At 40.6% G+C, this 22,362-nt stretch overlaps 3 protein-coding genes across 8 annotated transcripts; 1 reads left to right on the top strand and 2 right to left on the bottom strand.

Annotated features, from left to right (window-relative positions):
* Positions 1–2,687: 2,687 nt before the first annotated feature.
* PIMREG (PICALM interacting mitotic regulator) lies at positions 2,688–8,424 on the bottom strand. Its single transcript, XM_058854496.1, has 6 exons — positions 8,380–8,424; positions 7,145–7,458; positions 5,723–6,054; positions 4,885–4,980; positions 3,988–4,034; positions 2,688–2,796 (listed from the first exon to the last, which is right to left on the bottom strand). Exons 2-5 carry the CDS (start codon positions 7,427–7,429, stop codon positions 4,004–4,006), a joined length of 744 nt encoding a protein of 247 aa, XP_058710479.1. The 5' UTR covers positions 7,430–7,458; positions 8,380–8,424; the 3' UTR covers positions 2,688–2,796; positions 3,988–4,003.
* A 2,119-nt stretch (positions 8,425–10,543) lies between these two features.
* On the top strand, positions 10,544–14,173 carry FBXO39 (F-box protein 39). The gene is made up of 3 exons (XM_058854606.1): positions 10,544–11,557; positions 12,355–12,531; positions 14,045–14,173. The coding sequence occupies exons 1-3, from the start codon at positions 10,544–10,546 to the stop codon at positions 14,171–14,173; spliced, it is 1,320 nt and encodes a 439-aa protein (XP_058710589.1).
* Positions 14,174–15,177: 1,004 nt separating this feature from the next.
* Positions 15,178–22,270, bottom strand: TEKT1 (tektin 1). 6 transcript variants are annotated; one of them, XM_058854686.1, is made up of 8 exons: positions 22,176–22,270; positions 19,649–19,892; positions 18,994–19,159; positions 18,648–18,776; positions 18,071–18,214; positions 16,637–16,859; positions 15,853–16,049; positions 15,178–15,556 (listed from the first exon to the last, which is right to left on the bottom strand). In XM_058854686.1, the coding sequence occupies exons 2-8, from the start codon at positions 19,836–19,838 to the stop codon at positions 15,397–15,399; spliced, it is 1,209 nt and encodes a 402-aa protein (XP_058710669.1). In that variant the 5' UTR covers positions 19,839–19,892; positions 22,176–22,270; the 3' UTR covers positions 15,178–15,396. The 6 variants fall into 6 exon arrangements, with proteins under 6 accessions (XP_058710669.1, XP_058710671.1, XP_058710668.1 ...); XM_058854688.1 differs by having other exon boundaries at positions 22,203–22,270; XM_058854685.1 differs by lacking the exon at positions 22,176–22,270 and adding an exon at positions 21,914–22,162.
* Between the last annotated feature and the right edge of the window lie 92 nt (positions 22,271–22,362).

Here is a 22,362-nt window from a genome sequence, read left to right as displayed (position 1 = left end):
TAGATTGACAACGTGGGGTGGGAGGGTCTCATTTGGACCAAACCATCAACTTAGGTAATAACAGAACATAGTATTAACAAGAAACACACTGCAACATTCATGTTTCCAGGCCTCAGTAACTGTTTCAATGTTTTAAAATGGTTTAATTTGACAAGAAAAAAAAAGAAAAATTGTGAGCAAGTTTAAAATCAATACTTATATATACATCATAATTTAATGCTTTTCATATTTTTATCTGATACCATTAAAATTTTAGTAACACTGGAACTACTAGGTCACATACACATCCTAAATTTATCAAGTAGAGCAGATTCCCAAATCTTAAAAATGAGATTCACTTAATAAATTATAAAAAGAATTTAATATAAACAAAAAGACAATTAGGAGACAAAAGAAATAAAGCAAAGGGTTAAAACGGCCGGGTGCCCTGGCGAGTTGCCAGGAACACACCTGGTATCTTGGGAACACTCTTTTTATCCCCCCCTGCTGTGAGGGGTTAATGCATATTCAAAGCATGTCCCCTCCCTGGTTCTGCCTTCTTAGATCATGCTTTTGTACAATTTTTACTTTCTGCTGGTCAGCATATTTTTTGCTGGTCATCATTATTCTAGCTGGTCAGCATTATTTTGGAGTTTGGTTTCCTTTCTTCTGCAAATGGTCACTGGTCGATAAGAGTCCAGGCCTCTCATCCTTCCTTTTGAGGGCAGCTGGGCTTCACATCTTCTGCTCATAACAGTTGGGGCTCTATTGTTCTTCTCCTGATAACAGCTTGGGCCCCACTGTCTTTGCCCTCTGGGGTTTCCTTGCCTTGTACCTAGGAAATTCTTTTAAGCTTAAGACTTGTTAGCAAGAAAAAAGTACATACATAGCTAAAAAGTATTTAACATATAAGATTCATCTGTGAAAGCCAATATCACAATACAAATTTATAACACAAATCAGTCTTTCATTTGAAGGTTCATTTTAGAGTGAACATAATTGGAGAAGCCTGCACAAAGCTTACCATAGAAAACAGCCCTGGTGTTGAATTCTACTTGAGAAATCTTTGCTTTAGTTTGAAAGACTTAACTTCATTATACTGAATGACCTACCAAAAAATGCTTGTCAAATGAATGTTATAATTTTTTTAGAGTAATTAGAAGCAAAATACAGGTATCAAATGCTAAGTATAGATAATCAAAATACTTTAACCATGATACTAATTAATAACAGTAGTTTCAAGAGTAGTGACAACTTGTATTTGTTTTGTATTATTTTTGTATGTTTGTAATTGTAATAACAAATTGTAGTAACAAATTTTCATGTATAACTAAAAGACAGATACAGCACAAAAGCAATGTTTAACTCAACTCCTAAGATGCTATCTAAAGCAGCAATAAGAAATAAAGTTGCTCTGATTTGTCTGGAACCAAACTACCTAAGTGTCTTATTACTGGACTTTTAGATTTGGGTTCTTTTTCCCTTTGAACTGAAGATTGATGAGAGGGAGGCGTTTTTTTCTCTCGTTAGGTCTCAGTTGTTTTTCTTATCAGTATTACAAGGTACAAGGAGCTATGTGCGCTATGATAGAAAAGGGGTAAAATGGCTAACAAAGATCTTCTTCAAGGTCTTTTATATGTCCATTTACCCAATTAACAGATGCCAACCAAGCTATTTTTCTTAGTGACCCCATGACCCAACACCTGTGTGCTGCACTGCGGCATTTTCTACCCAATCACCTACTACTACCCAAAAACCCCTAGGAAAAGAACATGAAGAAAGAAGAAGGACAAGGGACAACACCCTAAATCCTCCATCTTGTCTTCGGCTCTCTAAACTACTTTAAACTCTAAACCTCAACCCATTCACCCAGTGATTTAAGAAGCTTTCTAATTTACACATTTACATTTTCAATCTTTTCTACTTAACTCTACCTGTTCTCTCCATGGTGCTATGCGAAACTCAGTGCTTTTTTGGGGGTCAGAGTTAGGCATTACTGATAAAGGTATATACCTTGCGTCTCTGACCCCAACACCTAAGATATGATAAATTAGGCTAATCCTTAAATCCTTGAAGTAAGAGTCCTAATATGGCTCCATTTTTGTGGCATGAGTGACTCCACAGAAGTGGAGCTTTGGAATGACAGTTTTGCTTAGAACTCAAAGAAGCCACTAGTGTTTTATTAACTTCCAGCTAACATGATGAATAACTTCTAGTTTGCCAATAGCAACAAAAAAAAAAACAAAAAACAAGTTAGGCTTTCAAAATAATAGGCCAATCTTTTTCACATGGAAAGTATTTGTGATAAATCTCATGGCTGCTGGATACCAGTTTAAACACTACTCTTACCTTGAATTACCCTTCATAAATCTATCATAAGGCCTTGCTTTGGCCATTCTTTCTGGCCAGTTCAGCATCAGTTTCTAGGTTCTTACTGTCTCATGAAAGTCACTTTCAGGGTGGTTCCCTCAGCAGGAGATGATACACTGTGGTTGGTACCATTTTGATTCACGCTTTACTTGAAAAGAGAAAGCAAGGGAAGTCCTGAGCTGCTTCATTAAAAAAAAAAAAAAAAAGTGTAACAGCTCATTAAGAGTATATAGAGTGCAGCCTTTCAGGTGCTATACAGACATCTCCTTCATACGTGCTCAAATTTGGAAACATGAAAAAATAGTTACAGCCATCTCTGTCTAGGTACCAAGCACTTCATGGAGCTTCTTTGCTTGCCTTCTGATAGCTTGAGATGGTTTCAGGGATTGATGTACAGACTGTGAGTTTTGTGCTATTAGATAGTAGTAGTTTGATATTTCTTGTTTCCTGCAGAAAAACAACAGGACTACCATTAGCAGCATGAAGTAGAGTTAATTACCTGATTGTCACACAAGTTGCTGGAAAACAGATGGGGGAAAGGAAGAGATCTGGTACACTTTCACTGTGTAACTGTTCTAAACACTAGCAGGAAAATATTTTGTTATCTTCAGTGAACAAAAATGGCAGTACATGAATTAAATCCTGCGATATTTTAACTAGCAACAGGAGCATTTCCTGTGATATAATCTAACTCATTAAAATGCAAAACATTAGAACAATACATGGAACTAGAAACAATCACTTGAAATCAAGGTTTGCTTCATCATGAAAAAATGAAAAGAGAGCACTAACATTAAAATTCATGACAATTGGATACCAGAACAGACAGTCTCATGCAAGACTAAAGGCACCTTCAAAAAAGTTCATTTCACAATTATTCCAGTAGGCAACTAGGCAGTAACAGAGCACATTGTATGCATCAAAACATGCAGGAGCGCTGCACCAAGTTGGGGAAGCAGTACAGATCACTGCTGAAAACATCAGTCCAGCATTTGAAACTGCTCTCATTTTTCTTGAAAAGTTACAGCAAAGTGCCTTGCACCTATCTTTGTTGCTAAAATAGAACACAGTATTCAGGATGTACATTTCCCTTTAATAAAAAGATCACTTCCAACATAATGGGTGAAGATATTTATGTCACATCCATTTGGGTACAATTGCTGCGTTTAAAAATGCCACCAATACAGTTATGAGCTACTGTTAATTGTGATAGCATGAACTCAACTACTATGAAAATACGAGGGATGGAAAAGAAGGGCTGTAAAATCAGACAGCTCAAGATAATGGTTGGTTCTCTCATGCTTTGTGATCATTAGTAGCCAATGAGAACTGAACTTGAGTGACAAAAACATTAGTCATTTTTTGGTCTGGGGTGAGAAAAGCTGATGTTTGCATAGAAGTTCATTGTGAACCCAACAAAGACTCCCTAATCCACAACTTAGAAGTGAAGTTTTACAACTGCACAATCACCTGCTGCAACAGAGACAGCCAGGGTGAATATGAAGGAAGAACCCTGTGGTTCTACATAATACTGCCTTAAAGCAGCATGAGATAATAAGCCTTTCTCTCTTTTAACAGCAGGTTTTCTCCCCACAGATGCATGCAGGCACAGACAAGGTAAGTGAACAACTACTTTACCTGGTTGCTACTATCTTCAGTTATGAATGAGAGAAACTGTCATATCACTAGCAGATAGGAGAATATTTGGAGTGAGATTCAGTGAACTTTCAGTGGATATGATAAAATTAACTTGATACAAGCTTTGACTTATAGTTATCTAGACATGGTCCCATTGGTACAAATTTTTGCAATTATCTGGGATGTTAAGCCCTTACCTCTTTGTAGGTAAAGTGCTTGATGCTAAACTCTCTCTAGAGAATTTGAGGTGCTTGACATTTAGTTATTGAATGCTTGACATCAAGTGTTCTAAGAGATTAAGAAGTTTAGGGAATAATCCTGTGACAAGATTTCTGATTTAATTTTTATTTTCTTAATATGGCTAATTCAGAATGATATAACCTTCACAAATACAGCAGCCTACGCCTTTGTGGATTAACCAAGGTGTTGTATAAGAGGCTTCTTCATCTGAGTACCATGGATTGTTCATTAACAAAACGCTACCTAATAAAAGGATTTTTTTAATAGATGTGCAGACATCAGTAACTGTGTCAGCACACTGGAATTTTCCCCCCTCCTTCCCCAGCCTGGATTGGCACCTCTTTTAGACAAGAGTCAGGGAGGTACTGTTCTCACACAAGGTCAAAAGTAGGCTCTTTCTGCTAAAAATCAGACTTCCACAACAAGGAAACTAAAGACAAGGAGAGCATCTGACAGATTTTAGAAGCTGCAAATCCAACGGCAGATTTAATCTTCCGCGGTATCTTGAAGAAAAAAACGGATATACTACATTACACCTGAAAAAGTTCTGCAACTATTCCTCATCCTAAATTACAGGGACTATTAAGCCTGCAATTGGCTATATTCAGGTGGCAGGTAACTTGTGCCAAGAGTTGAGGCACACTTAGCAGTATTTACCTCTCCTCTTTCACAATGGCATCATCAAATGCTTGGGAGATACGCTTCAAGTGGCAAATCCCTGAAGAGACCAGTTCCAACTTGCAGTCAAACTCTCTGCAAACAGAATCGTGGTTGCTGAAGATCAAACAGGACAGGGCTGACTAGGTGACACTATTCAGGCCTCCATCCCTGCAGTACCACTCTTGTTACCTCTAGACTTTATCCAGAGGAGTTTAGGGCGGTGTCAATTATGCTCTTAATTCCATTGGCCAACTGCTTCATAGCTCCATTCATCCCCCAAACAGCTCTCTTCCAACTCAGCCACAGGATTCAGATTCATAAGGCTTGGATTCAACTTCTACCTTTAACCTTTCTTGTGACTTTGACCAAAAGAAAAACCTATGTGCACATTATGAAGCATTTCCCTAGCTCACAACCCTTGATCTAATTTGTGTATCTTGCTTGAGGCAAGAATCTCTCTATAAAGAACTCAGCATAAGAAGAGCTATTCCTGGTATCTTTGGATTACAAATAGCAGCTTTGGAAAAGTTACAATTAACTTGGAGCAAGATACATACAGCACATTTTCCTTCACCCAAAAAGCACCAGCAAAGAACCCAGGTATGTCTCTAGGAAAAAATTACTTTCTATGTTTCAGCTTTATGCAGAGCTCAGTCCCTGTCTATACAGGGAGCTGGAACTATTTTAACTATTCAAGCAGCACATTCCTACACACCTTCAGGGGAATAGGACAGAAAACTTCATACTTTGCCTTTTACTTTACCAGATAATCTAATCAGAGAAGGAAAAAAAAAAAAAAAAAGAAAAAAAGGGTTTAGAAGAGAATGTGACTTACATCTTTCTGCTGGAAGGAGCAGGTGATGAATAAGGGCTCTTTAGTGCTGCTGCTCTTCTGGATCTCCGGAGAGAGACAGCATTTTTACCAAGCCAGGATGAGAAATCCCTCCATTCTCTATGTTCTGATGCCCTTGTTGATCCAAGCAAGGCCCTTTTGCCAGAACTTGGAGTGCCTTTAGAACTGGTTGCTGGAGTAACGCTCTTATAGCAAGGTGTTTGAGGTGTAGCACTTCTTTTTGTGGTAGAACTGGTCACACAGCTTCTGCTGATGGATTCAGCTGGAAAGGTCACCACTGAGCGTACTGGGCTTTGGCAAGACTTCTGTATTTTCTGAAAGAAGCATTAGACATGTAAGGCTAAATTAACTCAAGTAACCTCGAGTTTGGAACCAGGAAGACTAGGAATATTTGGGCTGAATTCCTAGCTTCCATTCTCATATCAGGTTTCAACTAACATAAATGCATCTTAACCTCTGTACTCATTTGCATTGTAGGAGTCGCTTGCATCCCTTGGTACTGATCAAGGACCTCAGAGCAGGCATTGGAACAAAGCTCCTGCTGCTCTTATGTCGCCCTGAAAACTCAGCTTCTGAGCTTGCTAACATAGTTTTCTAAAGACTTTCCCAGGACAGTAACTGTAAACATAGATATGTGTACATTCTTTCTGTTACACGTCTTGTGATGGACATCTCTCATGGCCAGTGCAGTGAGAAAGTGTTATCCTGACCATCCAATCCCTGGCTGTGGTCAGGAGCCTATAAATCCTAGGGGGAAAAATAAACTTTCTCTTCTCTTCACCACACCTCGACCTGTGTCCGTGTGATCTATTCATCTTCAGCGGTAACACTCTTATGCTGGAAAATGTCAGGCTCCCCAACACAGACCTCATGTATTTAAAAATCTGATGTCTCCCAAGAAAGGGAAATGCAAGCTTAAATCTGCTACCCTGCTACCTTGTAGCAGGTTTTGTCAGTCTAAATTTAGATTAACTATAATGAAGAACATGGTAGTAAACAGTATGGGTACAGGAGAATAAATAAAAGAAAAAAATTCAACATGCTGCATATTTCTCTGTAAGAATTCTTTGCAAGCAATGGCAATCTCTACCCAGCTTCCTTCGTGTGAAGGCTGCCCTGCCATATATGATTAAATACAGTAGGGGAAAAGCTCTTATTTCATAATAAAATAAAATAAAATGCTTTCACCTTCCTCCATTCTGCCAGATCTATAATTTGCCTGTCTATACTTTAAGAAAAAATATTAAAATTTTAAAAGTTAGTAGCTATGAGACAACTACTAAGTTGGGCAAGTGTGTGCGAATGGACTCTCTGGAATACAGCACACAGTACAGAATTCAGAAATCTTAGTGCTGGAGTTGAAGCAAAAACTAAACTCTATGTTCCAGTGCAAAGGCAAAATACCTGGGACACTGTTCCAAAAGCATATTTTGCTTTGATTGTCTGAAGAGTTTGGCACCTCTGTCTTGGTTCTGGACTTCCCCTAGTTGGGGTTTTATGAAAATGCAGCTCTACTCGCTTTAATGGTGCCCGTTTTCTTAAAGACATGCGAATGGTATTGAGAGAACTCAGAAAGGCCCTTCTCTTGAATTTGTCAGGCATAGGGCTCTCATTCTCACTAAGGTCAGTTAGGAGCTGATGTTTCCGCCACACCACTGTTGCTTTGACATTCTGGAGCACAGATGACATCTTGTTCCAGTTCTTGGTCAACTTTATTTCTAAAACAAAATGAGAGCAAAGCTTAGACAGAACAAGGTACAAAGCAGAGGAAAAAAAAAGAGAAATGGAAACTGTTACACGATATATTTGGTTACACTTGCCTTTAGCAGGAAAACCGGAGCTGAGCAGATTTTTACTTGGGGTCTTGAAAGAGAACAGGGCAGATTTCTATAGCTATTTAGGTTTGTGCAAGTCCATAAAGAAGGCAATTCCACTGCAAGACTCTAGTTTGAGAGGTAGAATGCTCTACGAGTGCATTTTTTTTTGTTTGTGTCTCAGATCAAAGTCTGATATCCCAAATTTTTGCTTTCTTTAATGAAAACAATCTTCCACTGCCAGACAAGTTTACACAGCTGCTATTGTCTCCTGCCGTGCTTGCTAGCTGAATACTTCTACATCAGTCACAGTTGACTGTGGATACATAAATCCTGAAATAGACAGAATCATTCCTAGCAGAAGACTTTGGTGGGAAGGGCTAAAATTCTAGTTATCTATATGATAATTTAAACATATGCACATCTATACATTCAACTCTTGATTTTCACTCGCTAGCAAAAATGAGTCAGGTGAAATGACCCGAGAGAGCCGCTGCTGCCCAAACGGGTATTGCACAGGACAGCGCGGTGCTCTATTCCTTCCGGAGGCCACGGCGGTCTGGGACAGCCCCAGGCCTCGTCCAGAGCCGCTCCCGCCGCAGGGACCCCACTCTGCTGGCGCTGGCCGTGCACTGACAGCCACAGCAGATCCGCAGTGCGGCCACATCGGGCTAACGGGACACGGGGGCACCGGGCAGGCCCAGCCAGAGCCGTTATTGCGCCCACCAGGACGGTAGAAACAAGCGCGAAAAGTGCGGCCAAGGCCGGAGGAGACGCGCCCGGGAAAAGCGGGCCGCTCTAGCAGCCGCTCAGGGCAGTACTCACCCAGAGCGCCGAACGAGACCGGGACCCGATCAGGACCGAGCTGCTGCCTCCCCGCAGCAACTGCTCTGTGCGCCGCCACCGCGTTTGAATGCCGCACCGCCCCCTCCGCGCCCCCGGATTGGCGGCGCCGCCGCCGCCGCCCGCCACAATTGGCTGGGCCCCGCGCGCGCGCCGCTGCCGTTACTCGGCACGGCGCGCGGAGCAGCCGCGAGTGAGGAGGGAGGCGCGTGCCGGCGCTGAGGGGAATGGCCCGGGCCAGCGGCGCAAGTGCAGGGGCTGCGCTGCCCCTCCGCCCGCGGCTCTGGCGCCTTTGCGGACCTCGGCCCAGAGATCCCCGTCAGCTGGAGTAGTAAAAGGACTCAGGCTGGGTTGCCCGTTTGGGTATCCAAGCCACAGCTCCTGTTACTTCTGGTAATTATCGGTCAAAGTCTTAGCAGGTCTTTGTTTGCTTTTACTCCACGGGCTTCTGCAGCTCTTGCTGGAGAAAACAGCTAGTGTAACTGTCCGTGTGGGACCGTAAACCATCCGGGAATGCCCTTTGAAGCAAATCGGGCAGCAAAGAGGGCCAAGGGCAGAGGATGTATGTGTTCAGCGGTGGGGGATCTTATTTTGATTTCTTTTTCTTACCCAAGTGTCAAACAAGACATGAAAAGTATTCATTTATCTTTAAATGACTGATGCCTGAAAAAAAAAATGCTCTAGAAGGAACTGTAGCAGGAACTGGTTTTTTTCCGAAGATTTATTTTCCCCACACCAAGTTAAACTCAGAGCTGATAGCTAAAACACCTCTTTAGACTTGGCTTACAACGATGGGGAAGCCAACCCAGTAACACTGCAGGATACCTCTTGAATCTCACTACTGGCTTATAAACAAACATACTTTTTACAAATTCATAAGAACTCTGGTTTTTAAAAAGTTCCTCTTGATGGTGCAGCCCTTTGTATTCACACACTAATAATGATGAGTGTAATGTAATAAACATCCTTTATGAACAGATGTGTTTCTATGTGTTGCAGCCCTATATTCTGTTCTGCTTTCCTCTGTCCATTGACTTCAGGGCATCCAAGTAGCTGGAGTGTTAGATCTCTTCCCCTGTGTATTCCCCACTCCTAATCTCTATAGTAAAAGTTTCAGGTTCTTCTTGCTAGCAAACTGCAGCTTCAGCCACCATATTTTAAGACTTGGCTTGGATTTTTGAATACTGATCTAGAGACCTCCTAAATGACTAATAGTTCAGTAAAACAAAGAGTTCTTCTTGAGGGTAGTGCATACAAGAGAGAGAGTCAGGTGGTAATCAGACCACACACTCAGTTTCTAAGGGTTATCTTTGTAGCTGGGGATGTGGACTGGCACTTTGAGTGGCAAGAGTGGGCAGAGGAATCTCTAAGAATAGAAATGGTGCTAACTGAAGAGTATGCTAACAGTCAGAGAGATTCTGTGTGACAAAAGACAAACAGCAGACTGAAGCTTAACAGTGCTATCAGCCTGTCCTTTCATGCCTGTTTATAAAATTGAAACAGAAATATCTGAGCCTTTGTAGAATTGTAAACCAATTCTCATGGATCTGCATGTTTTCTTCTTCTGGTGTGCTTCTTGTTTCCATCCATTTCAACTTTTTTATCCAGCCTTAATCTAGGTTAGGGTACTGCTTGTCATGGAATGGTACCCCAGAAGGCTATGAAAAGTCATTATAGCTAAGTTTGCACTGATGGTCCTGTTCAAATGTATACTGCTCAAAGAACTGAGTACTTTTAAACAGGCATCAGATCACAAACCATGGTCAATTAATTGTAGCTGATGCTAACCAAAGGTTTTGAAGAGGGTGTGGCTGCTGTAGCAGCAGCTGATACCATTTCACTGTTAAGCTAGACTGAAGAAAAAAAAGTTAAAAGATGTGTCCTGTGCTTCACTCTTTTTTTTTCTTTTTTCTTCTTTTTTTTTTTTTTTTTTAATTATTATTTAAGTAAGACTACAGTTTAAACTCAGGAGTTTGTTTGACTCTGACAGCTGGAGTACAGAGGCAAAGGGTTGTTGGTTTTGATTGTGAAGAAGCAAACTTGCATCCATTTGTTTAGAAGCCTATTATGCTGGGATTGGCAAGAAATCTACACACAGCTTTCTGCATTTTGGTTTGACTCAAGACCTGGAAGAGAAGTTCTCTCAATGGAAGATGACAGTGAACCTGAACAAAGGTCCTGGGCCTATCTACCTGATGTCTGTCTGAGGCATGTCTTCCATTGGTTAGATGACAGAGACAGATCTCGGGCTGCCTTGGTCTGTAAAAAATGGAGTTGTGCCATGCACTCTGGATCTCTCTGGAGATGCAGAACCATCACGTTCTATGGCCAGCCATCAAGGGCACGCACACTGGAGTTTCAAAGTGCACTGTGGTATACCAAGAAATTTGGCAAGTATTTGAAGCACCTTGAGATCAAGTTATCAAATCCTTACAATACCCCCTTTATCAAAAAATTTCAAGTGATTATGAGAGGTCTTCTTTCACACCTGGGAAAGTGTAATAGTCACCTAGTATCCCTGAGCATCAAGTACCTAGAGTTAGACTGCTTGATCTGGAAAAATGTAGTTAGGGCTCAGTTTATCAAGAACTTAGCTGCCTTCCTGAAAAGAATGAGCCATCAACTTGATTATCTTAATTTAAAAGGAGCAAGAATAACTTTGGAAGAAGGCTGTGAGCTTCTGAATTCTCTGAGCAGCTTGACTAATAGAAGCTTTATATCTGAAATCAATATTGAGGATTTCTTCAGTCTCCACCTTTCTGTTTACAGCAGTGCCTTGTTCCACCAAACTATGTCAAAGTTCCACAGGCTAACCACCCTGACTTTCAATTATAACTGCATGTCTGATGAACTGCTGGACATCCTGCGGGAGCACAGCTCTCATTCACTATGCACCTTGAATATCAAGTGTCATATCCATGACCCTCATGGGCAAGTGGTCTCAGGAATGTCCTGGGCAAACTTGGCCAAGAGAGCCCCAAAACTGAATGTGAACTTCTTCTTTGAAAGAGTAATGAAGCATGATCACCTAGCTAGGATCCTACTCGTGGAGATCCCAGTTAGGAGCATCAGCATACGGAGCTGCTATTTTAGTGACCCAGACTGGACAATGAGACCTACCCTCACCAACCTTCTCCCAGCTTACTGGCATGGTCTGCAGGTAAGGGAAACAATAGGGGCAACCCTACGGCAATATCACAAAGCTATACAGAGTAATCATGTAGGCCTTCTACATGACAGCAGTCAGAAACAGAAGTTCCTGACTGCTTCAGTTTTACATTCAGAGGGCAGTTTTCACAAGTGAGTAATTTCAATGTTTCACCCATAGTGTTAGTTCATTAAGTAATCCTTGTCTAGTTATAACGCACCATAATGCTATCAGGCTACTCTGTTTTGGCAATGCAAAAATGTCCTACAGCACACCTAAATTAGCTGTGTCAAAATTAAATTAAATTTGCCTGCGTTAAAGCACTTCCATGTCACAAGAGATGTGTCACCAAAGGTTTGCAACACCTGACCCACATAAGTGAGTATCAGGTCTTTGCACACCAGAGGGAAACACATGGCCTTACACCTGATGGTTGCTGACTGCTTTAAGTTCTGTTTCATTGTAGAGTTTCCAGTAAACACCAGAGATTTGTAAAGCTTTCTAGAAACCATCATTGGCTCTACTCTTGTCTCTGGGATAATTTTCATTATGTCAGATAAGATCATGGTATGATCTGACTGTGGGTACAGCATTTTCTAATAAATGTACAAGGGATCACCCCATCTTAGCAGGAGAGTGTTAACACATACACTGTTGTCAATGTAAAAGAGATTCTCCACTAATGTCAAGGTACAAAATTGATCTGCTGACACTCATTTTTGTTGGTTAACTTGGAAAACTATTTGTTGAATTCTAGTTTCTGCATGCAACATCTGTTTAGTAGTACTAAGTGTTCATTTTTTTTCAAGAAATTAACACTTGAATTGAACAATGACCGTGAGTTGCTGGACAGTGAGCTGCTACATCTTATCTTATCATGCAAGAGGTTGTTATTTCTGAAAGTCTGGGCATTTCTAAGCATCAGCTTTATGGAGAGGCTGCTACAAAACCGTGCAGAAAGGAAATGCATTTTGACTACCATAAAGGTAAGACTTTGTGCTTCAAAACTCCCATTCCCAAAGGTCCCCATGCACAGGCAAAGGTCACTTACAGAAATGTTAATATAACTATCTTCCCTATGTTATGCCTTAGTACTAAAGAGCTTGGGAACCACTCACAGGAATGAGGCTTTCCAACCTTCTTAGCAACATACAGATACTATAGCAGTTTTTAATGAAGTCCTGAAAATTCCAGAAGCCCTTCCTAGACTGGCATTCCCTCTGTCACTTCTAGTTCAAGACCTCTTCCCACTTCTAGGGTTTCTCAGTCACCTCTCAGGCTCAGTGCTTATGTCTATGCTTAAACCAAGGAAGGTGGACTGAATCCCACTAAGCTGCAAAAAGATATAAACACATCACACCCTTCAGGGGTCCTGTGCTGAACTGGGGCCAGGCCACAGCTGTGGCTGGTGTAAACCATCCTGACATGCTACTTTGTGTGATACAATCTGAATTCAGTAGGTCCTCACAGATGTGTGCAGAACCCAGGGATGCATCAGTTTTGGGGGTAAAAAGAACTTTGCTCTTCCTGCCTGAGTGAGCACAGGCAGACAGCCAGGACAAACACAAAACCACAGCTAAAAGGCAAAGAGTAAATTTATTTCCCTTCCTTTGCTCACCGAGGCATCCCCAAAGCAACCCCCAGGCAGACACACACAAGTGGGGATGCAGGCATTGTTAAATTTGGTCCATGCCAGAGGGTCACTGGCTGGTGTTCATACTGGGTTATCCAAGGGCTATTCCCATCTGCAAGATCACCTGAGTGAGTTACAATCCTTCTTGCTAGTCTTCCACTATTTAACCCATTCCTCCCAACACCACCCAGAACTTCTTTGGCAGGAGATGATGTTTTCAGTCAGTTGGGAGTGGGAAGAGAGTAAAGCCTTAAGATCCTATTCAAATTCAAGGAATTTTGATTCTCTAGCTTCCTTATTAGTCACAGATGCTTCTTCTTGCCATGAGCTCTGTATGGGGGCTGAGGAGTCAGCCAGCAAAAGAGTTGTGGTACTCCCCTGGAGAGCTAATCTGTAAGCAAGATACTTCCACTCATAGCAAGGAAATGTTTTACCCAGAGACCTTTGCAAGTTATATGTTGATTTATTGTATCCCATTGCTTTTTCCCCTGTCAGTTTACCAAGTTACTCTGTTACTAGCTTCTCCCCATCCCTCTCCTTCCCTATGTAAATTCCAGTTTTTCTCCTGTTGGGGAGAGCTGCTGTTCCTGGTTCCCTTCACAGAGGGCCCTGCTCTTAATAAAGGCCTGTTCTCTGTGGAATGCCACACAGTGTTCTAGTCCCTCTTTGCGTCGCCTGAGAGCTGCCGCTGAGCCTGAGCTGACAATCACTAGCCAGGCTAGGGATGTGCCTGTGCCTCTGGGCTGTTTTTTCAAAGACTTCTTCAGGGAAGTTGCAGCACCCCTGCCATCCACCCTGCCGTGGCAGTGCTGTAATGGGTTGAGCTCCCTATATATAAGAGACATGACTGCTGTTTGTGCATACAGGTCAGAATTTATACTGTCCAAGACGACAGCACTGAGGAGGAGAGGCTGTTAGCTGATATTTACAGGAAATTCAAGTACCTGATTGACTCAGAACTTAATTATTTTGTCATCACCTACCCAATGGTGTAAACTACAGGAAGAGGAGAACACCCAGTGACATCTACATTAATGGATCCTTTGAAGGGCTTTAGTAAGGGATTTGAATTTTGACATCAATGCCTCTGAAAGGGAGTTATCATTCCACCAAGAGAGAGGTAAGGGACAATTTTAAACTCCATGCATTAAAATGTTGGACTTGGGAAGTGGACTCCTTTGTCTCCAGCATTATTTATTCTTGCCCTTGCTTTGTTTTTCCTTGTCAGAAGCAAAGGAAACAGTGATCCCTTTTCCATCCTTACTGGCATCTCTGATAAAAATAAGACACTCCTCTTTTTTCAGCACTTCTGACTGTAGAGCTTCAAACACTTTACCATTGAAGCCCATCTCATTGTTTCCATTTTATAAATAGGGAAACTGAGACATGGGGTGAGGAAGTGATTTTCCCAAATTTGGCCTTGGCTTGATCTTGATTCAGATGCAGACAGATAGGCTATCTAGTTTATCACTTAGATAAGTTAGGTCCTGTTAAGTTGGCCATACTGTCTAGTTCTTAGCAGCAGATGCTAAGATAAAAACAAAACATAGCATGGCCCATTCTGACAGACATCCTTCTGTCACCCTGAGAATCAGGCCTTTTGATATTGTTTGCATAATTTCTAGCCACTTTCCCAGGGAAGTAACTATAAACATAGGTGTTTATACATTCCATTAAAGATATGCCTTTTGATGGACATCTCTCACAGTCAGTGTGGTTGGGAAGGTGGTAACCTGACTATCCAATCCCTGGCTGTTGTTGAAAACCTATAAATACTGAAAGAACAAATAAACTTTTTTCACCACTCTTTGAGCTGCGTCCGTGTGAATCATTTTGTGTCCAACAGTGACATCCCTCTCACTTGCCCAGCTTTCTATTTAGTGATTTATGAGGACACTCCTGCTCTAGCTTCCACACAGTTGTCTTTCGACACCTTTCAATAGTAAAAGATATCATTGGTTACACATGAGAGAAACATGGAAGAAGGGGCATTTCTCACTATTCTGGAATTTTATTGCCAAGTAGAAGATGTCATCAAATGTTTTAGAACATAGAAACAAATGAATGTACTATACATATGAAACAAATAGCTGTACTAGGTCTGTTTTAATTACCTTGCACAACTAGACAGCATTGAGCCAAGCCAATAAATTGGAAGTTTGCCAATAAAATTTCAGCATGAGCTGGTTCTTTGGAGCAGTCTCCCAGTATGATGACTTCAGTAATGGTTTATGCAAAGAGACTCTCTCATTTGCATGCACAGCACTTCATCAATGTACAGTGTATTCTCCTTGACCTTGATCTCTTCCTCCAAGGAAAGCTGTCGGCAGCTCAGGCCTTTCAGCTCTATCTCAGCCTGTGCCAGTGCATCCTTTAATCTATTAGGGAAAATAGAGGCAGGCATTAGTTGAAAACATATGGATAGTTTTTTTTTCTCATAAGGACTAGGAATTCTGAGCAAGAAAAAAAAAGATGGAAAAGGATTCATAGAGACAATAGCCATTGTCTTCCCTTAAAGTCTATCCATTAACTTCCCTTAAAGTGTCCTGCCCTTGAGAGAAAAGAAATTTCCAGCTTTTCAGGGAGAATAGCTGGGACCCATTGTCATGCTGGCAGATTAAATTAACCCAGTAACCATTACTACAGATTTTCCTCTTGCATCATTTCCACTTGCCTTTGAATATTTTTGGTAATCTCTTGAACTTCACTCATCAGGCTGCTGTGAACTGTGTCATAGCACAGTTCCACATTGGGACGATGGTTTCTCACTTCCAAGCGGGTTTGAGCCACTTTCACAGGTCCTTCCTTATCAGCAATTGCCTTCTTTAAGGCTGCAATGTTCTTCTCCTGCGAGGCAGTCTCATCCATTACCTTAACAAATCCAACAGTGAAATTCTGCACACTGCCTCTTGCACTGTGTGAAATCATCATCATCTTTAGTAATTGTAACAATCACAGTAACACTCCCTATGTTGTTATTTCATCAAATAATATTTTGCAAATATTGCCAGAAGTATGATTCCTTCATTGGAAAGCAGATGACAGTGTTCTGGGTGAACCCAAAAATTAATGCTCAGCAATTAATTTTTAACATTAATACTCAGTTTTCATGTGTCAAATTTTGAGCACATTGACCGTCCTTTTATCAATTATCAGGCTCTAATATAAAAATCCTGAAAAAGCTATAGGAGCCCCATGCAACTAAAAATCACAAGGAAAATTCTGACTTTAATGATGGCTACAGCAACATTTAGATTGAATGAGTGACTTCAGAAATTCAACTCTGTGGTGGTGCACACAGAGCTGAGAAAAATAAAATCTAAGATGACTTTTACGGAGGAGGGAGAAGGGAACAAAAAGGAAAATGTGGCAGATAAGTGCAACCCACTGGATAGGAAAAACCGGTAGACCCAAGCCTAGTGTTACCACTTTTTTATTGACTGTCCCCTATGACTTACCATTGCAAGAAGTGTCTCTAGCTTGTGCTTGGCATCCTTGACTTCCTTTATCCTATTTCTAAAAGCAGTATTAACCATCTCACATTGCTTGTGCATGTCATTTACTGTCTGCGAGAGGATGCCATCAATAAGCGCCTTCAGTGCCAAAGAATTGTTTCGCTGCTTGTCAGCCTTTTCAACGTTTATGTTTGAGAAATCTATCCAGTCCTCAGGGCTAACAAAACTGAAACAGATTCAAAATAAAAGGTCACCAACAGAGAGAATCAGGACCTTTATGACTTCATAAATCTGTAATTATACCACAAAATCAAGAAAAAAGCAGTACTTTTAACTCCACATCGTAATAAGTGTGACATGTCCTGGGGGTTCTACTGATACAAAAGAATGTCACAATCATGTGTCTGTCACAATAATTTTGTAATTAAGTAGATGAGAGTCAGATGAAAACAAATTTGCTTGAGTCATAGAGCAACTTTGCTATAATTTTCTTCTCCCCTGGCTAAGGATTGAACTATTGTGGTGGGAAACACACATAATAACCAATATTTCTTAGAACATCTTTCATTGATAAAGTTGTTATTATTAATAGCAAGTAGCTATTTACACAACACAGTCACTTATTCTCTCACACAGTTCACCTATACAACAGTATAACAGTACCTGCCTGGAACAATAGTTTAGAAGCCCAGCCCCAAGTGTATCCCCAGAATTAGAGGGTCATCCTCGTGCAGCTGTGGCTTGCAGGCAGATGTTTGGAAAGCTCCTCACAGGGTTCTTTGTTACATTGAGTGGATATATAAAGTTGTAATTCTCATTTGCACATAGCAGGCAACACCAACCTGGGTACTTTCTGAGTTACATAACCTGTTGTTGATGCATGCCAATGTGCTGGCTGCAAGAGCTGTCAGCCTCTTGGCTTAGCAAGTTTGCCAGCTGTTGCATAACAACAGTAACTTTCTGAGGCTCTCACACACATTGCTTTCTCAATATAGTTCCCCTTTTCAGCCCATTTTCCTGTGGTAGCTATTTTTCCATTCAAACCTTTCACACTAACTAACCCATTTGGGCACATTTGACAGGTTAATGTCTGAGTCAGAAACTCACTCTCCAGGATTCTCCCCTCTGGGACACCCTGGGAGAGGAAAGAAGTTAAGATAAGTAAACCTATTCTGTGTTTAAGCAGTATGTGAACTTCTTCCTTAGCTAACTGTGAACTTCAAAAACTTTTAAAAAACTGCAGTTCACTCGGAGCATAATTATTGTGGCTTATTTCACAGACATATTACACAGATACAAAAGTGATGGACAGAAAGAAACAAGTAGATGGCAAAAAGATAAAAGCCTGTTTTACACAAAATGAATCTTGCTCTTACTGGGACAGCCCATATTATCTGTAAAATTATCATATGTTTGTTGAACTAAAGAACTACTTACTTTGCTTCTAGTTTCATTGCATTCTCAGCATATATAATATGAGGAGTGTCATTTGTCAAGCTAGCACAGTAATCATCAATCGTCAAAGCTGTGAATTTGTCCTTCAGATCCATTTCCAGGTTGTATTTTGCTGAACGGTTTTGTCTAGGAAAAGAAACAACCAAATTCTAAGACAAAGTGTAGGCACTCACAAGTGTCCTTAATATGTATACATACATGCTTTAGATAATTCAAATGCTGTTACAGAAATTTTCATCTATGAAGTCTTAGTTGTCAAGTCACATAATGTACAGTATGAAGCTAGCTTTCTATAAATTGGTATAATTCTTGTTAAAATTAAAGGCAGAGGACTGGATCATGAGAAGACCAAGGATCAAGTGCAAGTACTTTGTATTCTACATGCAGAACCTCTCATAATTACTGATTGAGTGGTATGAATTAGGACTGACCTCCTGCTACGGTTTACCATTGATAATAACTTAGGACCTGTGCTTGGCCTGACCCTACAACTTCTCAGTATTATGGCTGTATTAATTTTCATCTAATTAGTGTTCTATTATGCTCTTTGCCTCTGCACCTGATTTGCTCATTTGTTTGTTCCAAGGTACGTCCAAGTAAAGCAATAATCCCCTGGAGCACTTCAGCTTCCTTCACCAGTTCCTGTTCCACCTCATCATGCACCAAGTCAATCCCAACTCGCCTCTGCCTACATGAAAAAAGGAAAAATCATCAGCCACATTGTTCAAAAGCCTGCATCTGACAGAAGATGATGAAATTCTGCTTTCCCCAGTGTTTTAACACCTAAATCAGACTGCACTGCAAAGAGAGATGGGCCTTTAGTTTGCAGTTTAGTTTGCAGAAAACAGTTTTCTTATTTGTTAAAGGTTCACTATCTAGATTTTTTTCTCTCCTTGAATGTTCACCTGTACAAGAGACACTTTTGGGCAATTACAAGTGGCTCTTTGCAGCCCTCCAAAGCTCTCTCCAGCCTGTTCTTGAAAGTCAACAGTATCTCTGTCTCATGAACAATTTGTTCCAGCTTGGTATCTAATTCTTGCTTCCAGAATTTTATTTCTTCCCGTCTCTGCTCTGTAAAATCAAAATAACAAACGTGTTAATATGGGCCCATTTTATGAGCAAGTGGACTGTAGCTCAGATCTTAGGTATGGCTAAGAATAGACATATTCTACAGTGGAGTGCCTGTAGTGCTGTGGTCTGTGTGGAAACAGACAAACCTGTTGTTTAGCAACCCTGTGTCAGGAAGTTTGGTTAAAATAGCCTTTTGTGTGTTTTGTTATAAAAATAGAGTCTGCCTCAAAATATTTTATAAAATATTTTTGATTTTTCCATGACATCAACAAGCATGGCATTGACATGTACTCCTGTTCATTATCAACTAGTTTGCTAAGTCCTTCTTGAACATATAGCACAGATAATATATATATTATAATATATATATTATATATTATATATTATATATTATGTATTATACATATTATATATATATATATATATATTATATATATATATATTATAACATATAGAATATCTTGACCCTTGCTGAAGACGTGGGATTACCTAATTTCTTGTTGACGTCACTTTGGGTTTTTTGAGTTGTTTTTTCTATTTCATCCACCAGCCTCCAGCTCTCAGCTATCATGCATTCTGACCTGGATTTCTGGGACTCTGTACTAGCACGCTGCATATTGTTTGCAATGTACCATTCTGAGGGATGAAATTTAGATGGATCTTGCAACAGTCTGGCCATTGCTATTTGGAAAGTTTCTAGATATAATGCAGGTCAGTTCTTGGAATACAGAACCTGAAAACAGAAATTATTAACATGATATGATATGATACAGTATGATATAATATAATATAATATAATATAATATAATATAATATAATATAATATAATATAATATAATATAATATAATATAATATAATATAATATAATATAATATAATATAATATAATATAATATAATATAATATAATATAACAATCTATTACTTCACTGCCAAAGCAAGAAGGGGAGAAGACAGGTTCTATAAGGATGAGAAGTATTTTGTTCTTTTTACCTGCAAAATGACACTGATATCAAAAGAATAGATTTCTTGTTCAAAGTTTCCCAAGTCTTTGCTGATGTGTAGGGAAGAACATGCTGTGTTTGGAGCGGGAGAATGAAGGAACAGAAGAATTTGTGAGTGGAATTTGTGAAAAGAGAATTGGAACTGACAGGAAAAGATGGTCTGTGCAATATGAAGGAGAAGGGAAATGAGACCTGAGAAGGAGGATGGAATTACTAAACAAGCAGTCACAGAAAACAAGAGAGAAGCAAACAAATATAAAAGATAAATAGCCTCACAGAGGTTGGAGAAGTAAACACCTTTCAAGAATTTGGCTGGAGAGATGGATAAAATCTAGACTGTAAAAAGAAATGTAATCATAGAATTATTAAGTTTGGAAAAGACCTCTAAGAACATTGAATCCAACTGTTAAAGCAGCACAGCTCTGTTCACCACTAAACCATATCCTCAAGTGCCAAATCCACACGCCTTTTGAACATATCCAGGGATGAGAATTCCACACTTCCTAGGGCACCCTGTTCCAATGTTTGATTAGGTGATTTTTTTTTTAAATGACCATTAGTAAAACAAACAAACAAACAAACAAACAAACGATCCACAACCAAAGAAAACTCAACCCAAATCAACCAAAAAATCCCACAACCAGACAACAAAAAACCAAACAAAAAACAAACACTAAACCTAAATGGGACCTGAAAAGCTGAAGAAGAAAATTCAGCAGGCAAATGAGGAAATGGGAAAGTCCAGAATGGACTAAAGTAGAACAAAGAACAAAGCGTACTGAGGACACTTATTTAATGAAGAGTGAAACCAATGCTCTGAATTTGCAAAGTAGTTTGATTATAAATTTTCCTATTCTTGCAGTATGCTCATCCAGTGTTCCTGAGACACCTCCTGAGCCCAAATGCACACAGCTGCTCCTCAGCAACACAAAGCTGTGCCCACGCTCCATTCAGCACAGCTACCCTTAACTTCCTTCTCCCTCACACCTCTCAACTGATCTTGCTCCTCGATTGAACTGCTCTGAAGTTGAAAGCCTGGCAAAGTTCCACGTCCTCAGTTCCCCTTCCCTAGGAAGGGTCTTTCAGCCTCAACCTCCTCAGCAGCAGCAGCTTCTTTTTAAATGTTTGACTAAATATTGTAGGAGGTGTCTCGAGCTGCACGGAAGGCAAACAAACTGGCTGCTGTGGGAACTACAGTAGCTACCGCTGCTAGCAGCCTAGCATAGGAGGAAGAGACACAGCACACACAAGCCAGTGGTGCTTCACTTCACCTGCTTCCTGTTAAGATTTATCTGGAAAAAAAACACCTGTTCACTGTATATTATTTTTTTATAGTTCCCAGAGCTGCGGACAATAATTCAGAATTGATTTGTTATAGAAATGCGTAAAGACTGTGAAAGCAAATAAGAGATGGCGTTAAGCATCTAGCTATCTAAAATGTCAGTCATAAAATAGTATGTAGTATGCTACATAAAATACTTAATAGTATGCTCCATCTTTGTTTCAACAATATTCTTTTCTGGGAGAAAAGATACTGAGAGCCAGACAGAGAAGATGGAGATGAAGAGCATGACATAAGATGGTACTGTTGTGTCCCCTCCGTACAGCTCTGCTATATTTTAGGTCAGAGCAGAGTTTCTCAGAGTGAAACCCGACAATGTTCAAAAAGATCACAAAATGATAAAGAAGTAACTGGTCAAAAAGAAGTAGAGCAGAGAGAATATAATGTTTCTGAAAACGTGCTCAGTCACCTTGAAAGCTGAGGAACTCCCCAGTGATGGTTCTCCACGATGTTATTGTGAGACTTCATGCCGTTTTGTCCTGAAAACCCAGTATCTCACACTGTCCCGCCCCAGATTGTAGCGACACTGCCACAAATTAAAGCTACGAACCGCAAATCCGTTCCTCAATGCCAGCTACAGTAAAAGACAATTTCCTTTTAAACTGTTAATATGAAATTTACATCTGATCCTGCAATATGAATTGTACTACAAGGGAAAGCTTTAGTTTTACCTCAGATGGTTTTCTCTACCGACTTACTGGGTAGGAAACGGCTCCACAGCCGTCGGAGCCGCACTCACCGGACGGCCCCACCGCGTGCCTCCCCGCGCCGGCCCCGCCCCTCCTCCTCCCCTCCCTGCACCTCCCCCGCCCCTCCTCCTCCCCTCCCTGCACCTCCCCCGCCCCTCCCCCGCCCCTC

The sequence above is a fragment of the Poecile atricapillus genome, chromosome 21 (assembly GCF_030490865.1).
Source record: "Poecile atricapillus isolate bPoeAtr1 chromosome 21, bPoeAtr1.hap1, whole genome shotgun sequence".
Classification (NCBI taxonomy): Eukaryota; Metazoa; Chordata; class Aves; order Passeriformes; family Paridae; genus Poecile; species Poecile atricapillus.
Note: the sequence above shows the minus strand (reverse complement) of the source record. Positions and strands in the feature narration are given on the sequence as shown.

Coding starts and splice junctions, on each gene's coding strand:
- PIMREG (XM_058854496.1), bottom strand. CDS start 7,429: ATGTCATCTGTGCTCCAGAATGTCAAAGCAACAGTGGTGTGGCGGAAA. Junction 4,981..5,722: donor GCTCCTTCCAGCAGAAAGAT/GTAAGTCACATT, acceptor TTCTGTTTGCAG/AGAGTTTGACTGCAAGTTGG. Junction 4,035..4,884: donor GCCATTGTGAAAGAGGAGAG/GTAAATACTGCT, acceptor CCTATCTGCTAG/TGATATGACAGTTTCTCTCA.
- FBXO39 (XM_058854606.1), top strand. CDS start 10,544: ATGGAAGATGACAGTGAACCTGAACAAAGGTCCTGGGCCTATCTACCT. Junction 11,558..12,354: donor CTTACTGGCATGGTCTGCAG/GTAAGGGAAACA, acceptor TTTTTTTTCAAG/AAATTAACACTTGAATTGAA. Junction 12,532..14,044: donor GCATTTTGACTACCATAAAG/GTAAGACTTTGT, acceptor TTGTGCATACAG/GTCAGAATTTATACTGTCCA.
- TEKT1 (XM_058854686.1), bottom strand. CDS start 19,838: ATGGCCAGACTGTTGCAAGATCCATCTAAATTTCATCCCTCAGAATGG. Junction 16,050..16,636: donor TAGAGACACTTCTTGCAATG/GTAAGTCATAGG, acceptor GGATTTGTTAAG/GTAATGGATGAGACTGCCTC. Junction 15,557..15,852: donor ATTACCAAAAATATTCAAAG/GCAAGTGGAAAT, acceptor TTTCCCTAATAG/ATTAAAGGATGCACTGGCAC.